At 44.6% G+C, this 17,056-nt stretch overlaps 1 protein-coding gene across 1 annotated transcript; it reads left to right on the top strand.

Moving 5' to 3' along the window:
* Positions 1-237: 237 nt before the first annotated feature.
* On the top strand, positions 238-16,240 carry BNIP1 (BCL2 interacting protein 1). The gene is made up of 6 exons (XM_019450337.2): positions 238-594; positions 2,463-2,555; positions 6,266-6,357; positions 8,683-8,784; positions 9,542-9,660; positions 12,993-16,240. The coding sequence occupies exons 1-6, from the start codon at positions 511-513 to the stop codon at positions 13,187-13,189; spliced, it is 687 nt and encodes a 228-aa protein (XP_019305882.1). The 5' UTR covers positions 238-510; the 3' UTR covers positions 13,190-16,240.
* Positions 16,241-17,056: the final 816 nt, after the last annotated feature.

A 17,056-nucleotide genomic window follows, 5' to 3' on the forward strand; every position in this document is an offset into this window, starting at 1 on the left:
CAACAGGAGGTGCTCTAAGAGAACTGCCTTGAATCCCACACATTAAAAGTATTAATAACATTTATCATTTTTGCATTTATTCCACAATTTATATTCACTGTAGAACATATGAAAAATACAAGAAAGTTTAAAGAAATATAAAAAATTGTTAATTCCACCCTCTAGAGAATCCCAAGTGATACTTTCCTTCCAGTCTTCTCCCCCCGCCCCCACCTTTATGCAAAAAATATGTAGTAATTAGAATGGCTCTTAGATAGAAGATGTGGAGAGGTCAGTGTTAAAACGCCCTTGATACTCCTTCTCTTCTTCCTTTTCTTAGGACCACACCAAGGGGAGAGCCGATTCCCTCCGCGTTTTCAGGGATACTCCCCAGGACTCAGCGCCGCCACGCTCGCTCGCCTCAAGCCGGTCTCTAGGGGGCGCTGCTGCAAGACCTGGAGCGGAAGGAAGGCGATGCTGAAACGCGGTTAAATTTGGGCACCGCCGCCGCCCGTAGTCGGCGTCCTCAACATGGCGGCTCCCCAGGATGTCCACGTCCGTATCTGTAACCAAGAGATTGTCAAATTTGACCTGGAGGTGAAGGCGCTTATCCAGGTACTAATTCCCGGGACCCCTGTCCGGCCCCAGCAGCCCTAAACCCAGGCTCCTCTGGCCTCCTGTAAGCTCGGCGGTCTCACTCCCAAGCTTTCCCCGCTTAGTCAAGTCTCCGAGGTCGTTGGCCCCGTCCCAGGGCCGGCTGCTCCCTCCCTCCCCCTTTGGTCCATCTCCTCGACCATTGGCCTTGATCCTCTATCCAGTTGCGGTTGTCTTGCCCTCTTCTGGACACTCTCATGCTCCCCCATCCTGACCAAGCTTACCCTTTGTGACCCCCACTGGTCCCTCCCACTCACACTTCTCGACCCGGACCGCCACACAACATACCTGTCACCTTGGGTGGCCCCGCCTTCTGACACCGCCCTCCCCACCAGTTGGTGGCGTCCTGAGAGCCATTGGCCCCGCCCACTCCTGACCTGCTCCTGTGGGTCTGGTGCCCGGTGACACCAAAGGCCGCCTGACACGGGAGGCACCAGGTGAAATGAACGTAACCTAGGCCGTAGTTGTGACTCTGTAAATGAGGAAATCAGGTAAAATGCCAAGGCCTGGGGCAAAACTGCGACCCGGACGAGGAAAGTCAGCCTAGAGAAGGGGCTTAGGGAGTCTCTACAACTTTCTTTACCTGATGGGGTAATTGAGGTGTTTTGCCTTAAGCTATTTAAGGTAGAAGGCAGCAGAGCGATGAACCAATTGGCACAGGCAAGAGTTAGGAATGTAGAAATGATCCCTTGAATTTAGCAAAAAGAAACCAAGAGTTTTAAACCTTGGTTTCAGGCAAGTCATTTCCATTTCCAACAGATGCTTTTAAACATTAGATGTAGACTCAGAGTTTGCAAGTAACTGTGGCAAAAACTGAAGGAAAGTCGGACTCCCCATGGAAACCAGATGCAGGATAAACCAAATTAGTGCTTTATCATGGTGCAAGAAGTGGGGTTTAATAAGTCAGAGAACAAGTGAGGAAACTTGATGCAAACATTTAAACTTCTTCAACTTCACTTCTCCATACACACTGCAGTACTTCTGGGCTGACTCTGGAAAAATAAGCGTAGGATTCATACAAATAAAACATTTTCACATAATCTAAATTGGGTAAGCCCCTCTTGTACTGTCTGTGTTTGGGTTCTCATGATTGCAAATGAGAAAGATTGATTATACGTAGATGTACTGCACTCTTACTGTGTTCCAGCTCCCCTGCAAAGTGCTTTACATACATACATGGTTTATGTGGTAGGTAATGTGGTGAGGAAACTGAGGCACGGAGAACTCAGTGACTTTTTGTTACACAGCTAAGAAATTGCTCCAGCCAGAATTTGCATCTGCATACTCTGGCTCCAGGACCTGCTCTAAAACCTGACCCCAGGGCTTTTGGATGCCCAGAAACCAATTCTAGATTTCCCCTCGAACATGTCTGTAAACACCGTGATTTATATATAATAGATGGTTTGTAAAATCAGGGTGAAGTTAATCTTGTCCTATGATGCCAGGAGTTGATCCTGATTTTCAAGTTGGAAAGTTCTAAAGTTACAGTGTCACTTTTGGATGTCCGTTCTTGTTGGACATACAAGCTGCTTTAAGCCTTTTATACGGATCCTGTGATGTTTTGTTGAAATCAGGAACTAATAAGTTAGGACAGCTGTGTTTCTTTTTATACTTTTGTATTACCTGCTCAGAATTACAGAAATAGGAGAGAAATGTAAATGATAATGTTTTTGCTTGTGTTGCTGAGGTAAACAGCAAAGATCAGGATGAATTAACAGTCAGTAGGCCAGCCTTAGTTGTGGTCTGAGCCAGTCTTCTCACTGTACAGATGGTATCATTTCACTTCATTGCCTTGAGAAAGTCCCTCTCACCTTTTCAATGTCTCCTAGGATATTCGGGATTGTTCAGGACCATTAAGTGCACTTACTGAACTGAATACTAAAGTGAAAGAGAAGTTTCAGCAACTGCGGCACAGAATACAGGTGAGTAGCTGCAGAAGTAAGGTGTGGAGAATGCGTCACAATGAGGGGGCTCCATCCGGGAGCTGCCTGAGCGCTGTCCGGTTTCTTCAGTAGACATTTAGACAGTGAGGGTAACTGTACTAACTTGCTCTCAAGGTAAAAGTGAAGAACTTTTGAATGTGTTGCTACTGTCTCTTGTGGTGTTTTTTTTGTTTGTTTGTTTGTTTCCTGCTGCTCTTTGCCCAGCCTCTTCCTCCCTGTTTCTGAGGTCTCCAATCACATCATATGCACATATAACACTCCTGAATCCAACTATGGCATATGTGCAATCTCAAAACCAGTGGAGCGAGAAGGACCTGTTTGCATAGCCTGTTTGTGCTGCTGTGCCCTAGAGAGAATAAGATGAGTACATGGGCCTGCCCGTCGCTGGGTGGGTCCTGGGGCCCTTGGTCTCACTCTGTGGTGCTGGAGTTTAGAGATCTGCGCTTTTCCTGTGACCTGGCCCCACAGGCCAGCCAACAACTCTTGTTGCTTAACAGAGGATAGTCTGTTTCAAAGCTGGTAGCAAAACTGGCCATTTGGACCTGAGAAATAGTATGTCTGGGCCCTGTGTATTGCTTTCCTAAGGGATTTTCAAGGGCAGTTTTGAAAATAAGTACTTTCTGCCATAAGAGTTCACTTTAGAATTTTAGCAAGGTCACTGAACCTAGCTGATCTTTTTTTGCCTCCGACTGTAGCACTGATTTATAATTGAATTTTTATTTTTGAAAGGCTGTTACTTTCTCATGTATGTGTATACATTCGATGTATGTATGCCCATGGGTGAATATGGACACTCAGTGAAAAGTCCCATGTATGAGTGTTATTATTCTCTGTTCCTCTCCTCCACACAGGTAACCACATTTGTTACTTAGGTATCTTTTCATGGTGTATCTACTCAAATACTAAAAAAAGCCAAATATATTTTCTTATTTCCAGTTTCTCCTATAAAAGGTAGCATACTAAAACACCACTTTTTAAAACTTAACAATATCTTTTGGAAATCTTTCCATATCAGTATTAGAGTGCTCCCTTGTTCTTTTTTTTTTTTTTTTTTAATTTTTTTTTTTAACGTTTTTATTTTTGAGACAGAGAGACAGAGCATGAACAGGGGAGGGTCAGAGAGAGGGAGACACAGAATCTGAAACAGGCTCCAGGCTCTGAGCTGTCAGCACAGAGCCCGACGCAGGGCTTGAACTCACGGACCGCGAGATCGTGACCTGAGCCGAAGTCGGCCGCTTAACCGACTGAGCCACCCAGGCGCCCCTCGTTCTTTTTTTATAGTCCTAGTTTTCTAGCCAGTTCTGTATCAAAGGGCATTTTATTTGGACTACTTCTCTGCTTTTTGGTTTTTCGTTTGTTTTGCTTTTTAAAGCTAATGCATTCCCTGAAAGACCTTTCTTCGACTCTCATGATTTCAACTCTGCAGCCACACCCACCACCCTAAGTATTTTCATGTTCCTTCTGTTTAAGTATATGAGTGCTCAGTGCTTATTTCCTTCACTAATTGAAATTACTTCACTGATACATTTACATATTTATTATGTCCCTCTCTCCCATAATCACCTCCTCGAGCACCAGAATATCCTGGCACCTAGTAAGGACTTAATAAGCACATGGTCAGTGAATGAATAACCCCATCCCAGTTTTATCTGCATTTCCTGAACATTTATACCAGGAAATACATACAAGATTCCTATTTGATGTTTTTAGCTCTTTATGAATGACTACTTTGTGTATTTGCAACAAGATTGTGTAGTACTGGGGAACTGGCCTCATATCCTCAACATATGCCTCAGCTGGGCATCGACTGACTATGTGTAAATACCTGTGTGAATGTCTTTGTGTATGTGGTTCTCAGACTGGAATTTGAGAACTATTTTACCCCTTTCTTTTCTTCCACAACTATTTGGGTCTCTATGACAGAACTCCCTTTTATGAGGAAACTATACATTTCTTCCTTCTTTCCTTCCTCCCTCCCTTCTTCCCATGCATCCATTCTTCCATTCAGTGATTTGGTGCCTAATAATGTGCCAGGCACAAGGAATATATATAATGAACACTAGATAAAATCCTGCTTTCCTGGAGTTCACGTTCTGGTAGGGAATCTAGATTTTTTTTTTTTTAATGTTTATTTATTTAAAAAAAATAATGTTTGTTTATTTTTGAGAAAGAGAGACAGAGTGTGAGCAGGGGAGAGGCAGAGAGAGAGAGAGAGACAGAATCAGAAGCAGCCTCCACGCTCTGAGTTGTCAGCACAGAGCCCGACATGGGGCTTGAACTCATGAACTGTGAGATCATGACCTGAGGTGAAGTTGGACACTTAACCAACTGAGCCACCCAGGTGCCTGGGAATCTAGATTTTAAGTAAATAATTAAGCGAATAATTTACTGGCTACATTTGCAAAACTTGCATTCCTTTACATTCTTTTTTTTCTCTGACTCAGCAATATCTGGGACCATTAACTGGAAGTTATCTCTGAGCTAGTGAAATGGTGGATACAGACACGTGTTCCTGACCAGCATGTGCAAATTAACACATAAATGAGTATATAAATAAATGCGTATATAAATGCACTAAAATGTTGATGTTTTTAGCATCAGTAGCTTGATTGGAACTGGAACTTGTTTTAATCTGTAAACAAAGAACATGGCTTGATTCTTGAGGTATAATGACATCTTTCATTAGAGTCTGTCTGCTACTTCCATCATGTGAAGTTCTTGGGGGGTCTCAGACTGCCAGTTGTTGTGTCCGCTGCCCCTCACTGAGGCGGACCGTTTGTCTCCTGGTGTTTGGTGATTCTGGGTTGTGAGCAGTCCTCTTCAGCTGACTTTATCTGTGGGACTTTTGTACAACCTGGACTGAAGGCAGGTCTTTTCAGAGGTTTTTGGATTTGCTTTTGCTATGTCTCCTGGGGTCGTAAGTCTGGAAGCACTTTGTATGTTCATTTCTCCTCGGTGAAGATTCCCAAACCATTCAGAGAGGAGGAATTGTTACTCCAGATCAGCTTGAGTGTGGCTCCATGCTTTTAAATTCTCAGGAGATATTTCGTATCCTAGCCAGAGCCCAGGGCAGAAAAAGGGACAAGCTTCCATGCTGTCTTTCGTGCTGGTTGACAGACGTTTTCCTAGTTCACCTTTTCACTGGAGGGATATCTCTTTGTAGGTCCTGGATTTGTGTCTCCCTGCCTCAGATAGCTCAATGCTTTGTTTGGCTGTCCATATATGGGCTTTAAAACCTTCAAACTGTTCGCTACCAGTATATTATGAAATAGGTACAGAGATGGAGAATGAACATTTAGACACATATAGCAGTTTGATGTTTGCATGTATCTCAAAGTGGGACCAAGGGGCTCCTATTTAGTAATTTTTCCCCCCTTTTGATTCCAGTCATGGCCCGGACGACAGGAGTAAATGTCCTATCCCAGGGCAGTTGTGCCTCACTCACAGTCTGACATCTCTGGCTCTTAGTTTCCTTCTCACCTTGGGGCCCTGGGGATTGTCCTTACTTTCTTGCAAACTCAGCTCTATATTTAGAAGGATGTTTGTTATATGTCACCTGGCATTCCTGAGTGTTCTCTTTTAGGAGCATTTTTAAGTGCTATCATATAACCTCCCTAGAAAGAGAAGTGCTCTTTGGTTTTTATATTGGCTTTTAAAATCATTTTAACATAGAGCTATTTTCCCCAAAGGAGCTTGAGCAGTCAGCTAAAGAGCAAGACAAAGAGTCAGAGAAGCAAGTTCTGCTCCAGGAAGTGGAGAATCACAAGAAGCAGATGCTCAGGTAGGTGGGGCCTGTGCTGGGTCACTTGCTCTGTGGGAGGCTTGTGCAGAGCTTTGCCTAATAAACCTGGCTTCGTGATTTAAATGTGTCATTTATACACAGACTGTCCTCTCTAGATGAGTAATTCTCAAAGCAGGGGTAGGTAGGGGCTATTGGTAGGTCGAATTGTGTATAGTTTACAAAAGCGTGTTTAACCATATACTATATTTTATGTTTTTAACACAAACCCAAAAAATGGTTGCTCATGTAATACAAGGTCCTTTTTCTTTAAGGATAATTGATACCAGAAAAAGCCCACTGAAAATGAACCTACTTAAGATGAAACAAAATTTAGAAAGTTTTAAATGGGACCTTATCTTAAAAAATGAAACCAAAAAGATGTAACTAAGGTGATGTTATGTTAAATAACTTGGAGATGATCGTTATAACTCATGTGCTAACCTTTAATTATATTACTGAGGTATGTGCTCTCTCTTGGTATTGAGTTGGGGGACTGTCCAACAAAATTGTCTGATGGCATGAAACCGTACCTGTCCCTTCACATTTGACCTTGGTACCATATCATACAGAGGATTATTGTTGCAAAAATATCGGAGGGCTCCATCATCTGTCCCAGTCCTCTGGTAGCCAGGTCATTCTCTTGAAGCCTCTGCTGGTCATCGCCCTCCTAGGTGTTCTCTTCCTCCTTGTTAATTGCTCTAACTCTGCCAGATCTGTATTTGTCTGTGGTTTTGCTTCTGATTTGGATAATTATCCAGCATTATCCTTGCTGAGAGCAGCTATGTTTATAATACCCAGCAATCAGGAGAAGACTGTCTGACAAAGATGTGGGCGTGGTAGAGACTGGTGTAAGCAGGGAGGGATGTGTGCGTGGTGACCGGTGTTAAAGTGCTTGGCTCAGTAGTATCACTGTGTCACGATGGCATTTGCTTCCCTTGGCCACCAAGGATACCCAGGTTGTAAACAGTGAGTAAAGAGGACCCTTGTATAAAGTATAGTAAATTACACGAGGTGAAACAGGCTCAGCACGGGTCTGAGAATGGCCATCCATGATGTGGAGGTACAGGTAGGGAGAGCAGGCAGTAAATGAATACTTTGGCAAGCCGTGTTGAGACAGCAGTTGTGCTTGCCCGCGTTATTGTGCTTATCACACCGGTCAACAAATCCTTTGTTTGCTTGTCTTTCTCCCCAAGAAATGTGAGCCGCTTGAGGGCGGCCACTATGGCTCACTCATCTCTGTGTCACAGGGTCGAGCAGAGCTCCCTTGCCCACAGTTTGAAAATGTAATTGATTCTTTTTAAATACCAGGTGTGAAATGGCATAGCAGGTGCTGTTCAGGTGACAGAGAACTTGTTTTAATGTTTTAAGCACAGAGGTGCTATTAGAAAAACACCCTCTCAGTTCATGTGCCCCGTGCTTGACTTTGTAAATATCTCAGGGGTTAGCAAAACTGATGTGATCCAGCTGCCTAAGAGTTCCAGTGCTTGAGTTTGATTCTCTGAGGGGCCCAATTAACATTTTTATAGTCCATCAACAGAGGTTACACTGCTAACCCCAGGGAGCTGTTCACCAAATTTGAGTTGTCTCTCACAAGGGAGATCAGGTAAAGAATGTAAATAAATCGTGTCAAACTGGGCTCTGCTAATACATTGTGTTTGTATTGTTCATGATCGGTCTGGGTGTGTAAAAGACAGCACGTCTTAAAGAAATACCGAGCAAACCCTAAGTGCTGAATCACTGTATTGTTCACCTGAAGCTAATATTACACTGTATGTTAACTGGAGTTTAAACAAAGCTTGGAAAAGAAATACTGGGGAAAATGGTCTTTCTATGATTTTTCTACTTCTTATAACACATATTAATTGGCTAATGGGCCAGAAACTGTTGTTCTAATTACTGGTGATCCAAAGATGAGTGAGACATGGTTCTCAAGGAATGGAACTAACCAGTACACAAGACGGAGCCTTGAAGTGTTACAGATGTGACTTGACAGAACAGGGCCTTGTATGTCCAAGGTGGGTTTGAACTCTGAAACCCTTGCTGGCTGTAAACACAGAAGTGCCATGGCCAAACTCTTCCCTCTGGCTGCCCTGGAAGGAAAGGGACAGCTATGGGCAGTAGGGCAGTAGGGGGACATCTTGCAGGCAGCCTCCAGGGTCCAAACCAGAGGTGTTGGAGCCTTAGCTGGGGCAGCTGCTGGGGCAGCCAAGAGGGAGAAATGTCGGGAGGTGGAGATGGGCTCTGTGGGCCAGGCCTTCCCCATCACTCACTTGCCGTGACTTGATCTGACTGACAGAAACTCATGCGAGACCCTTCTGATTCCAGCAATCAGACCTCATGGAGGAAGGCTAATCTCACCTGCAAAATTGCTATCGACAATCTAGAGAAAGCAGAACTTCTCCAGGGAGGAGACCTCTTAAGGCAAAGGTATCTTTCTTTTTGTCTTTCTGGGCCCTGATAATGGAATTGACAAGGTGCAAAACCCACTGTAGGCAGCCCCTTCTTGTTTTCAATGTAAAACTGGTACTTAATTTTATTATATAAGTAGTATTTTTTAAAGTATGAAAGAAATATATGCTTACTTGTAGTAAATTGATAAAGAAAAATATGAATTATAAAATGAGAATAAGCTGTAATCGTGTTACAAATGTTGTGATGTATTGTCTCCTCCCATTATTTTTTTTAAAAAGTCAAAAATCGTACTGTATATAAAATTTAGTATCTTGCTCTTCTTCACATCGTATAACACAAAGACTTGCTTGTTGTTTTAGAAAACTCTTTAAACGAAGTTTTAAGAGTCCGTAGTATTCTCTTGTATTAACTAATCCCCTGTTTGCATGTGTTTACATTTCTAGTTTGTCAGTATTATAAATAATACACAAGGGCACGTCTTAGGACATAAGGCTTTGTCCACATTTTGGATATTTCCTTTGGGGAGATTCCCAGGGATGAGATTATTGGGCAAAAGGCACGAACATTTCTAAGGGTCCTGATACCTGTTGCCGAATTGCTCTCACAGAAGGGTAGCAGTCTTCAGCACATCCTTGGTGGCATTGACTGCGATCATTGATATTTAAGTATATATGGTATCTTGATAAATAAAAAAATGGGATCTCATTTGAAAATGGGGTTTTCTCGCAGTCAGGCTTTTGTTGACATTCCTCCTCCCACTCTGGATTTTTAGGAAAACCACCAAAGAGAGCCTGGCCCAGACGTCCAGTTCCATTACGGAGAGCCTCATGGGGATCAGCAGGATGATGTCCCAGCAGGTTCAGCAGAGCGAGGAAGCCATGCAGACGCTAGGTAAAGCCAGACCTGGAGTTAGAAGCTTCTCCCAGAGACACCAGCTCCAGAGCCTTTGCCTTGGCACCTGCCACCAGGCTCTTCCACCTCTGCCCCCCACCCTAGTCCCGAAGCTGGCTGACGTGGGTGGCTTCTCACTTCTTCGACAGCGTGGTCTTGCCCAGAGTGGGATGTGTTGCTCTTACTTCTCTTTTTGGGTTTCATGGTTGTACTAGAAGATCTGCATACCACTGTCAAAATGTTTCCCCAGCAGAAGCACTTCCAGGGTCTCATGTGAAAGGCAGAGATCTCCAGGCCCTCTTCTGGAGAGTGGCTCCCAGCAGGGCCAGGGAAGGGGCCTGGGAGTCTTGTATTTTTTTATCTGGCATTCTGTGGACCCGTGTGGCCAGGCAGGCTTGGGAATCACTGCCTAGGGAGATGTTTAGTGTATCGGCTGCCGACGAGGCTGCTAGGTCCTCGGCTTACAATTATACCCCCCAGTGTTATTTTCACTGTGAACTGCTTTTAAAAGATACAGTCAAAGGCCATAGAAGAAGCTGCTGGAGCATCTGGTTCTCTCCCAGCAGCTTTCCCATAGTGCCTCTCTTGTAATGCAGAAGAGAATTGGCCCTCTTCAGGGTCCTCCATATAGGAAAACAGAAGAAGAGAGTTTACACTTTGAAACACTTTTGGCAGATTTCACGGAGACAGTAGAGAGCATGGTGCAGAGGTCCAACGGACCCGTTCCCCTAGCTTCAGCAGCTATCTGCTCATGGCCAGTCTTGTTTCGGCTCCGCCCTTCCGTGCCCTCATCTGGATTATTTTGAAGCAAATCACAGACATCATCTATAAATATCTCAGTGTGTCTCTCTGAAAGATAAGAGACTCGTGAAACAGAAAACAAACAAAACCAGAGCACGATACCATTATCGCCCCTAAACAGTATCTGTCATTTTGAGCCACATTTTTTTTTTCAGTGCACTATTCAGTGCACACAACAGTCAGAAAAGCACAAGGAAAGCAAGCAGCTTGTCCCCAAGGTCAGTCCCTCTGTTTGAAACGTATCTGGGCATTTAGGCTCAGAACCAGCCGGTCACCTCCTCTACATGTGTGCTGGGGGTGGGGCTCAAGCCTTGGTAGAGGCCTTGGAGAACATGCCAAAGGGGGGGCCGCCTGGCCTTGTTAGTTGAGGGCTTTTCTGCTTTGATGCAGGTGACGGACTGCGCATGCACATACCGGGAACAGATAATGTAGTTAAATGGTGAGAAGGGTACAGAGATGCCGATGGCCTCTGGGGTTTTCAGGGCTGTTCTTGGGGCCCATTCTCTCCTACCAGGAGAGAAGCTGTTGAAGAAAAAAGAATCCAATGTTTTAATTTTTTTTTTAATGTATTTATTTTTGAGAGAGAAAGTGCGTGCTCGAGAGCGAGTTGGGGAGGGTCAGAGAGAGAGGGAGACACAGAATCTGAGGCAGGCTATGGGCTCTGAGCTGTCAGCACAGAGCCCAGTGTGGGACATGAACTCACGGACTGCAAGATCATTACCTGAACCGAAGTCAGATGCTTAACCGGCCGAGCCACCCAGATGCCCCAAAAGAATGCAATCCTTTCCTTGTAGCTCAGAAAGTCAGCTTGATTTAAAAGCCTGTTAGGACTACAGTTATGTTTTGTTTTGTTTTGTTTTGTTTTGTTTTGTTTTGTTTAAAGCATATTAGGGATATAATGGAATTTGCTGAAATTGAGTGGGGTAGTAGTGTGGGGACAAGAGTGCCAGGGAGTTAGCAGTTTGGGGTATGGGTGATGGGCACAGGGCATGTCATGATACTATTCTGTCTATTTTGGCGATGCTTTAAAATCCTCTATGATTTTTAAAAAGAAAGGCCTACTAGCTTTTTTTCTGAACAAGTTCTTACTTAGGTTTTTGGAATGGCAGCAGGCATAGAGAAAGAGGACCAAGAGGGATTTTTGATATCTGAGTGTTTATTTTCACCCCTCATCTGCCTGTATATAAATGCTTCTCTGTTTCCTCTGGTAATTTCTTTTACTTACTTATTAACTTTTAATTTTGTGAGAAGGTAACATATATTACATGATTAAGGAGGAACCTCTAGGCCAGCACTGTCCAACAGAAACACAATGTGAGCCACATATGGAACTTTAAATTTTCCAGTAGGCACATTAAAAAGGTAAAAAGAAACCTTTGAATGTATTTAACCCATTACATATAAAATATTACCATTTCAGTGTGCAATTAATATGAAAAATTATTGATACTTTACCTTTTTTTTTTTTTTTTTTTTTTTTCATGCTAAGTCTTTGAAATCGTGTGTGTTTGACACTTAGGGACGTCTCAATTTGGTTTAGCCACATTTCACATGCTCATGTGCTGCATACGTACAGGGGCTGCCGTGTTGGGCTGCCTCGTAGACACCAGGTCTACTCCCCAAGGGCAACCACTGTTACCACTTTCTTTTATATCCTCCTGAGGTCTTCCAAGCGTGTCTAGCACAAGCAGATTAAATACTGTTTCTACTCCTCTCTCTTCCATAAGTGGAAATTTTCAATATGCTCTTTCACACCTCACTTTAACAGCATATTTTATTCTGTGGATGTTTTGATGATGCCTTGCTAGGCTTTGTGGGAGAACCTTGCCAGGTATACTCAAGTGTCAGGCCCAGATACCCATACTCAGAAGTAAATTTGACTCCTGGATACAGTGAGCCTTCAGGGACATGTACCTCCCCTTAGATTTCATACAGTGGCCAGAGCACAGGTGCGTCATCTTTAAAGCTACAGCAGTGTCTCAGGACTGAAGGACTGGTATGTGTGTGTGAGGGCTTGTGGCAAGGCCCAGCCCAACTTCTTCTGATCCCACAAAGAGCAGATCTGACTGTCAGGGGTGCGGGCGGGGTGCACTTTGGACAGTCTTGGTGACTCCCAGCTTCTGCCCCCGTACCATACATTGCCTGGCCACAGTCACCCAAGTTCGTTTTGGGACTGGTGGTTCTCAACACCTCCCTGCTTCAGAAAACTGAAGTTGGTGGTCAGGAAAGGAACTCGCTTCTGCTTTTTTCCCTGGTGATGTTCATGTTGGAGAACACCTAGTTATGGCCCCGTGACATTGTATATAAAGTCACATCGCTCTAAGCTGGATGAGACCTAGAGAAGTGCTTTCCTTGTAGTATCCTTATTCTTTGCTCCTCTGGATTGTCTCTGCTCACATCTTTGCTTCTGGCTCAAGGGAACTTGCTATAGAGTGCAGTGTTATTTACTGGTAACCCAGCCAGCAGAGCAAAGTCTTTGGTTTTGGTGCTCTACAGTCTCTGAGTCAGGCTTCCTCCCTCTTTTGTTTCAGCCAATTCTTCCCGGACTATCCTGGATGCAAATGAAGAGTTTAAGTCCATGTCAGGGACCATCCAGTTGGGACGGAAGCTTATCACAAAATATAATCGCCGAGAGCTGACGGACAAACTTCTCATTTTCCTTGCCCTGGCCCTTTTCCTCGCTACGGTCCTCTATATTATAAAAAAGCGGCTCTTTCCATTTTTGTAAGATAGGGAATTACCAGCTTTTGCCCTTTAAAGTCCGGTGTCAAGATCTGGCCATGCTACCAAGCTCTGGTAAACCAGTCCATGCCTCCACAGTCTGCTCCAGTTGTTCTGCAGGTTGGATAGAGACACAGAGTTCCCCAGGTTCCTGCAGGTGGCTGGCTGGCAAAGGGCGAGCAGAGCAAGGTGTCATTGAGACACCTACAGGGACACAGGGACTCCACGAGCCGTCGCAACAGTGCTTATGGCTGTCGCATGGGGCATTCAGAGGCCAGCCTTCAGGCTTTGATCCTCCTGTCTCTCCTTCTCCTGCTGTGGCCTTAGTGCCAGATCTGGTAGAAGGAAGAGAAAAGGGGGGGGGGGAAGGAGGATAAGGAAAACTCACGTCCATTTCTTGAATAAACTTGACTATATTTAATAGAATGAAATGCATTTGGATTATAAGGTATCCTTCTGGGAATTTGTGTCCTGCTTTTGGTGTCCAGATTTCTAGGACATGAACTTAGATCATTTATTTGTTCTCCCAACAAAGGATTATTAGGCAGCAGTCATATGCAATGTATTACAGATCCTGCCGACTGTTACAAATAGATTGGTAAAGCAGCTGTGGTTCCTCCCTCAGGGAGCAAGGAGAACAAGATCTCATAGGCTCTAAAAAAGTAAGTTACAGAAAGCCCCCACCGGAGGTGGCTGACCCACCTGAAAAGGCTGAGGCAAACAGTCTTTTCTTTCTGTGTACAGTGGTGGGCCTGGCCTCTCGGTGTGCAGCGTCTTGGGGGCTGGCGCATGTCTTTCTCTTTGAGGTGCAGAGCTAAATATAACGATGAGAGGGAGGCTAGTGATAAGCGGAGTCCTGTCTGGGCCTGAGTTCTGTCGAGGCCTGGGGGATCCTAGGGCTTAGGCTGGGAGATGTTCGTGTCCTTGTGCTATAGGCCTGGCTGGCCTCACACATGAAATCCCAGCCTCCCCACTATTTATAGCCCCAGAGGCCCTGGGATGTGTAACATGGAGGCAGAGGGGAAAGTGAGAAGAACATGGACTTTGAACCTTGGTTTTGAGTCTTGGCTGTTTAACTAAAGGACCATGTGACTCTGGGCAAGATATCTTATGTCACTAAGCCTCAGTTTCCCCACCTGTAACATGGGGGTGATAGTCCACATAGACATTTGTTTAGTCAACATGAGACTCCAACAAGAATGTGAAGTAACAAGTGCAGCTTCTGTCTGACTGAGCAGTGGGCTTCCCAAATGGGGCCACCTCCAGGGCTCTGGACCCTGAGGTTTCCTGCAGCAAACAGGGGCTTCGGTGAAAGCTGGCCTGGGCATCACAAGTTCTGTTTAGATCTGTTTGAGCAGAGGATGTCAACAGTTAAGGCTTTGGCTTCAGTTACGAACTGCCAAATCTTCATGGGACCAAGTACTTAAGAGATTGGCTGCACACCTCAGACTGACTAGTTTAATGAGTAGGTTCTAAGTTAAAGTGCGTGCGTGTGTGTGTGTGCGTGTGTGTACACACTTCTGTATATACATATATCATACTTAAACGATTTCTGGCCTCAGAAGACATTCACTGCAAATTGTGCATGCATGTGTCTTATTTATAGTCAAATTAAAGCTGAGAATAAAGCACAGATGGGAAATTCCCACTCAGATTCCAGCTGTAAGTGCAGCAGATGGATGTTATCAATTTAGGATTTTCTTGTCTTAACATTTTTCTTTACCACTTCCCACTAATTGTCAACATCCTCCTTCCAATATGGGAATGTGTGGGCGCTGTACTCCTTAAAAAATCTCCCTTTGACTTTATTCTTCTGTAACTTGCTAGGTTGAATTTGAAATGTCATCAATAGCATTGTATCTTGGAACCCCGTTCAGCCACCGGGATTCAAAGTCATCCCCTAGCGGGCTGGCTGGACGGAGAGCAACCGTCTCCATGTTCAACCATGAGGGGGCAGTGTTCACATTTGCTCTGTGGTCTTGCTGTGTGTATGGCTTCATCAGTCCATAGGGAACGCTCTTGCGGATTTTTTTTTCCACGTACCAGACTTTAAAAACAAACAAACATACAAATGTACAAAGTTTATAGTTTTTAGAAGATGTTTCATAGATGATTTTCATTTTCACTGTGAAAAGTAAGGCCAGCTTGTGTTCTACAGTTTGGTTAGGTGACAGTCAAAGAATTAAAAGTATAGAGCAGCTGTCAAGAGGTCGTCCATTCAAGTATTTACTGAGCATGTACTTTGTACCAGGCACTGTGCTAGGTATAGGCAGTGAATAAAACAAAGATTCCCTGTTGTTGTGGAACTTACAATATGTGAGAGAGGGCAGGCAGATGATAAACAAATAAGCCATTCATTCTGTTAGACAATAAGTGGTCTAGGAAAGAGGGAAGCCTGCTAATGGAGACAGGAATGTAGGTGTGGGGATAGGTTTGCAGTATTAAGTAAGGTGGTCAGAGCTGGCCTCACTGAGGAGGTGAGGTCTGAGCAAAGGCTTGTTGGGGAGGGAGACCCCTTAGCCATGCGGACTGCTGGGGGAGATGGGCTCCGGCACAGGGACCAGCTGGGGCTGGAGCAAAGGGCTACAGTGGGAGCACCTGCGATACTGTGGTTGATAGTAAGAAATATATATTTGATAGTAAGAAATATATATTTGGTGTCCCCAGTCAGGGACACAGAGCTCCTAAAACCCTTGGACTTTCCTGCAGTGAGAGCGATAAAGGTTTCTTTTGTTACGTGCATGAGGCGACTTTTGGAAAGCACTAAAAAGACAGGGCTGGTTGCCAGTGGACCTCAGAGGAGGGGAGAGGGGTTGGAAATTAAGTTCAGTCACCAGTGGCCCATCATTTAATCAATCATGACCGTCGAATGAAGCCTCCACAAAACCCAGGAGGACTGTGTTCAGAGATCTGGGTTGGTGAACACGTGGAGATTGAGGGAGGGTGGCACACTTAGGGCATGGAAGCTCTGCATCCTTTCCTCGTGCCTTGCCCTATGCGTCTCTTCCATCTGGCTGTTCTACCCTTTCTTAATAAACTGGTCATCTAGTAAGCAAAATGTTTCTTTCATTTCTGGGAACCTCTCTAGTGAATTAAGCAAACCCGAGGAGGAGATAGGTGTTCATGGGAACCTCCCATCTACAGCCTGTTGGTCAGAAGCACAGGTGACAGCCTGGACTTGTGGTGGGCAGCTGAAGTGGGGATTTGGGGGGAAGTTTGTGGGACTGAGCCCTTAACCTGTGGGATCTGATGCTGTGTCCAGCAGATAGTGTCAGAATTGAGTTGAATTCTAGGATACCCAGCTGGTGTCAGAGAATCGCTTGTTGGTGTGGGGAAGAAACACACATCAGAACTGGGTACAGAACTGGAACATGACTGATGTTTTGGAGAATAGCAGGGAAGCTAGTATGGCTAGAGCAGGGTGTGAGGAGTCCTAGAAAAGTAACAGGAAATCGGAGCTACTGGGGGACAAAATCATGAAAAGCCTTATAGGTCATCAGAATGACTGTCCTTGTACTCTGAGGGACATGAGGAGCCAGTGGAGCAGGGGAGTGACTTAATATGACTTACGTGTTGATAACAAAGTGAACGAGACAAGTGCAGCGCCAGGAGGCCAGCTGGGGGGACGATCGCAGGTGTCCAGGTGGCAGATGATGGTGGCTTGTACCTGGCTGAGCAGGAGAGGCGGTGAGAACTAGTCATATTCTGGATATATTTTGAAGATAGAACCAACAGGATAAGATTTCTTGAAGGAACGAAAGCAAAAAACTATGAAATTCTTTTTTTTTTTTAATTTCTTTTTATTTTTAAGAAATCTGTGTACCCAGCATGGGGCTCAAACTCACAAACCTGAGATCAAGAGTCGTGTGCTCTA

The sequence above is a fragment of the Panthera pardus genome, unplaced genomic scaffold (assembly GCF_024362965.1).
Source record: "Panthera pardus isolate Hobbes unplaced genomic scaffold, ASM2436296v1 HiC_scaffold_2, whole genome shotgun sequence".
Classification (NCBI taxonomy): domain Eukaryota; kingdom Metazoa; phylum Chordata; class Mammalia; order Carnivora; family Felidae; genus Panthera; species Panthera pardus.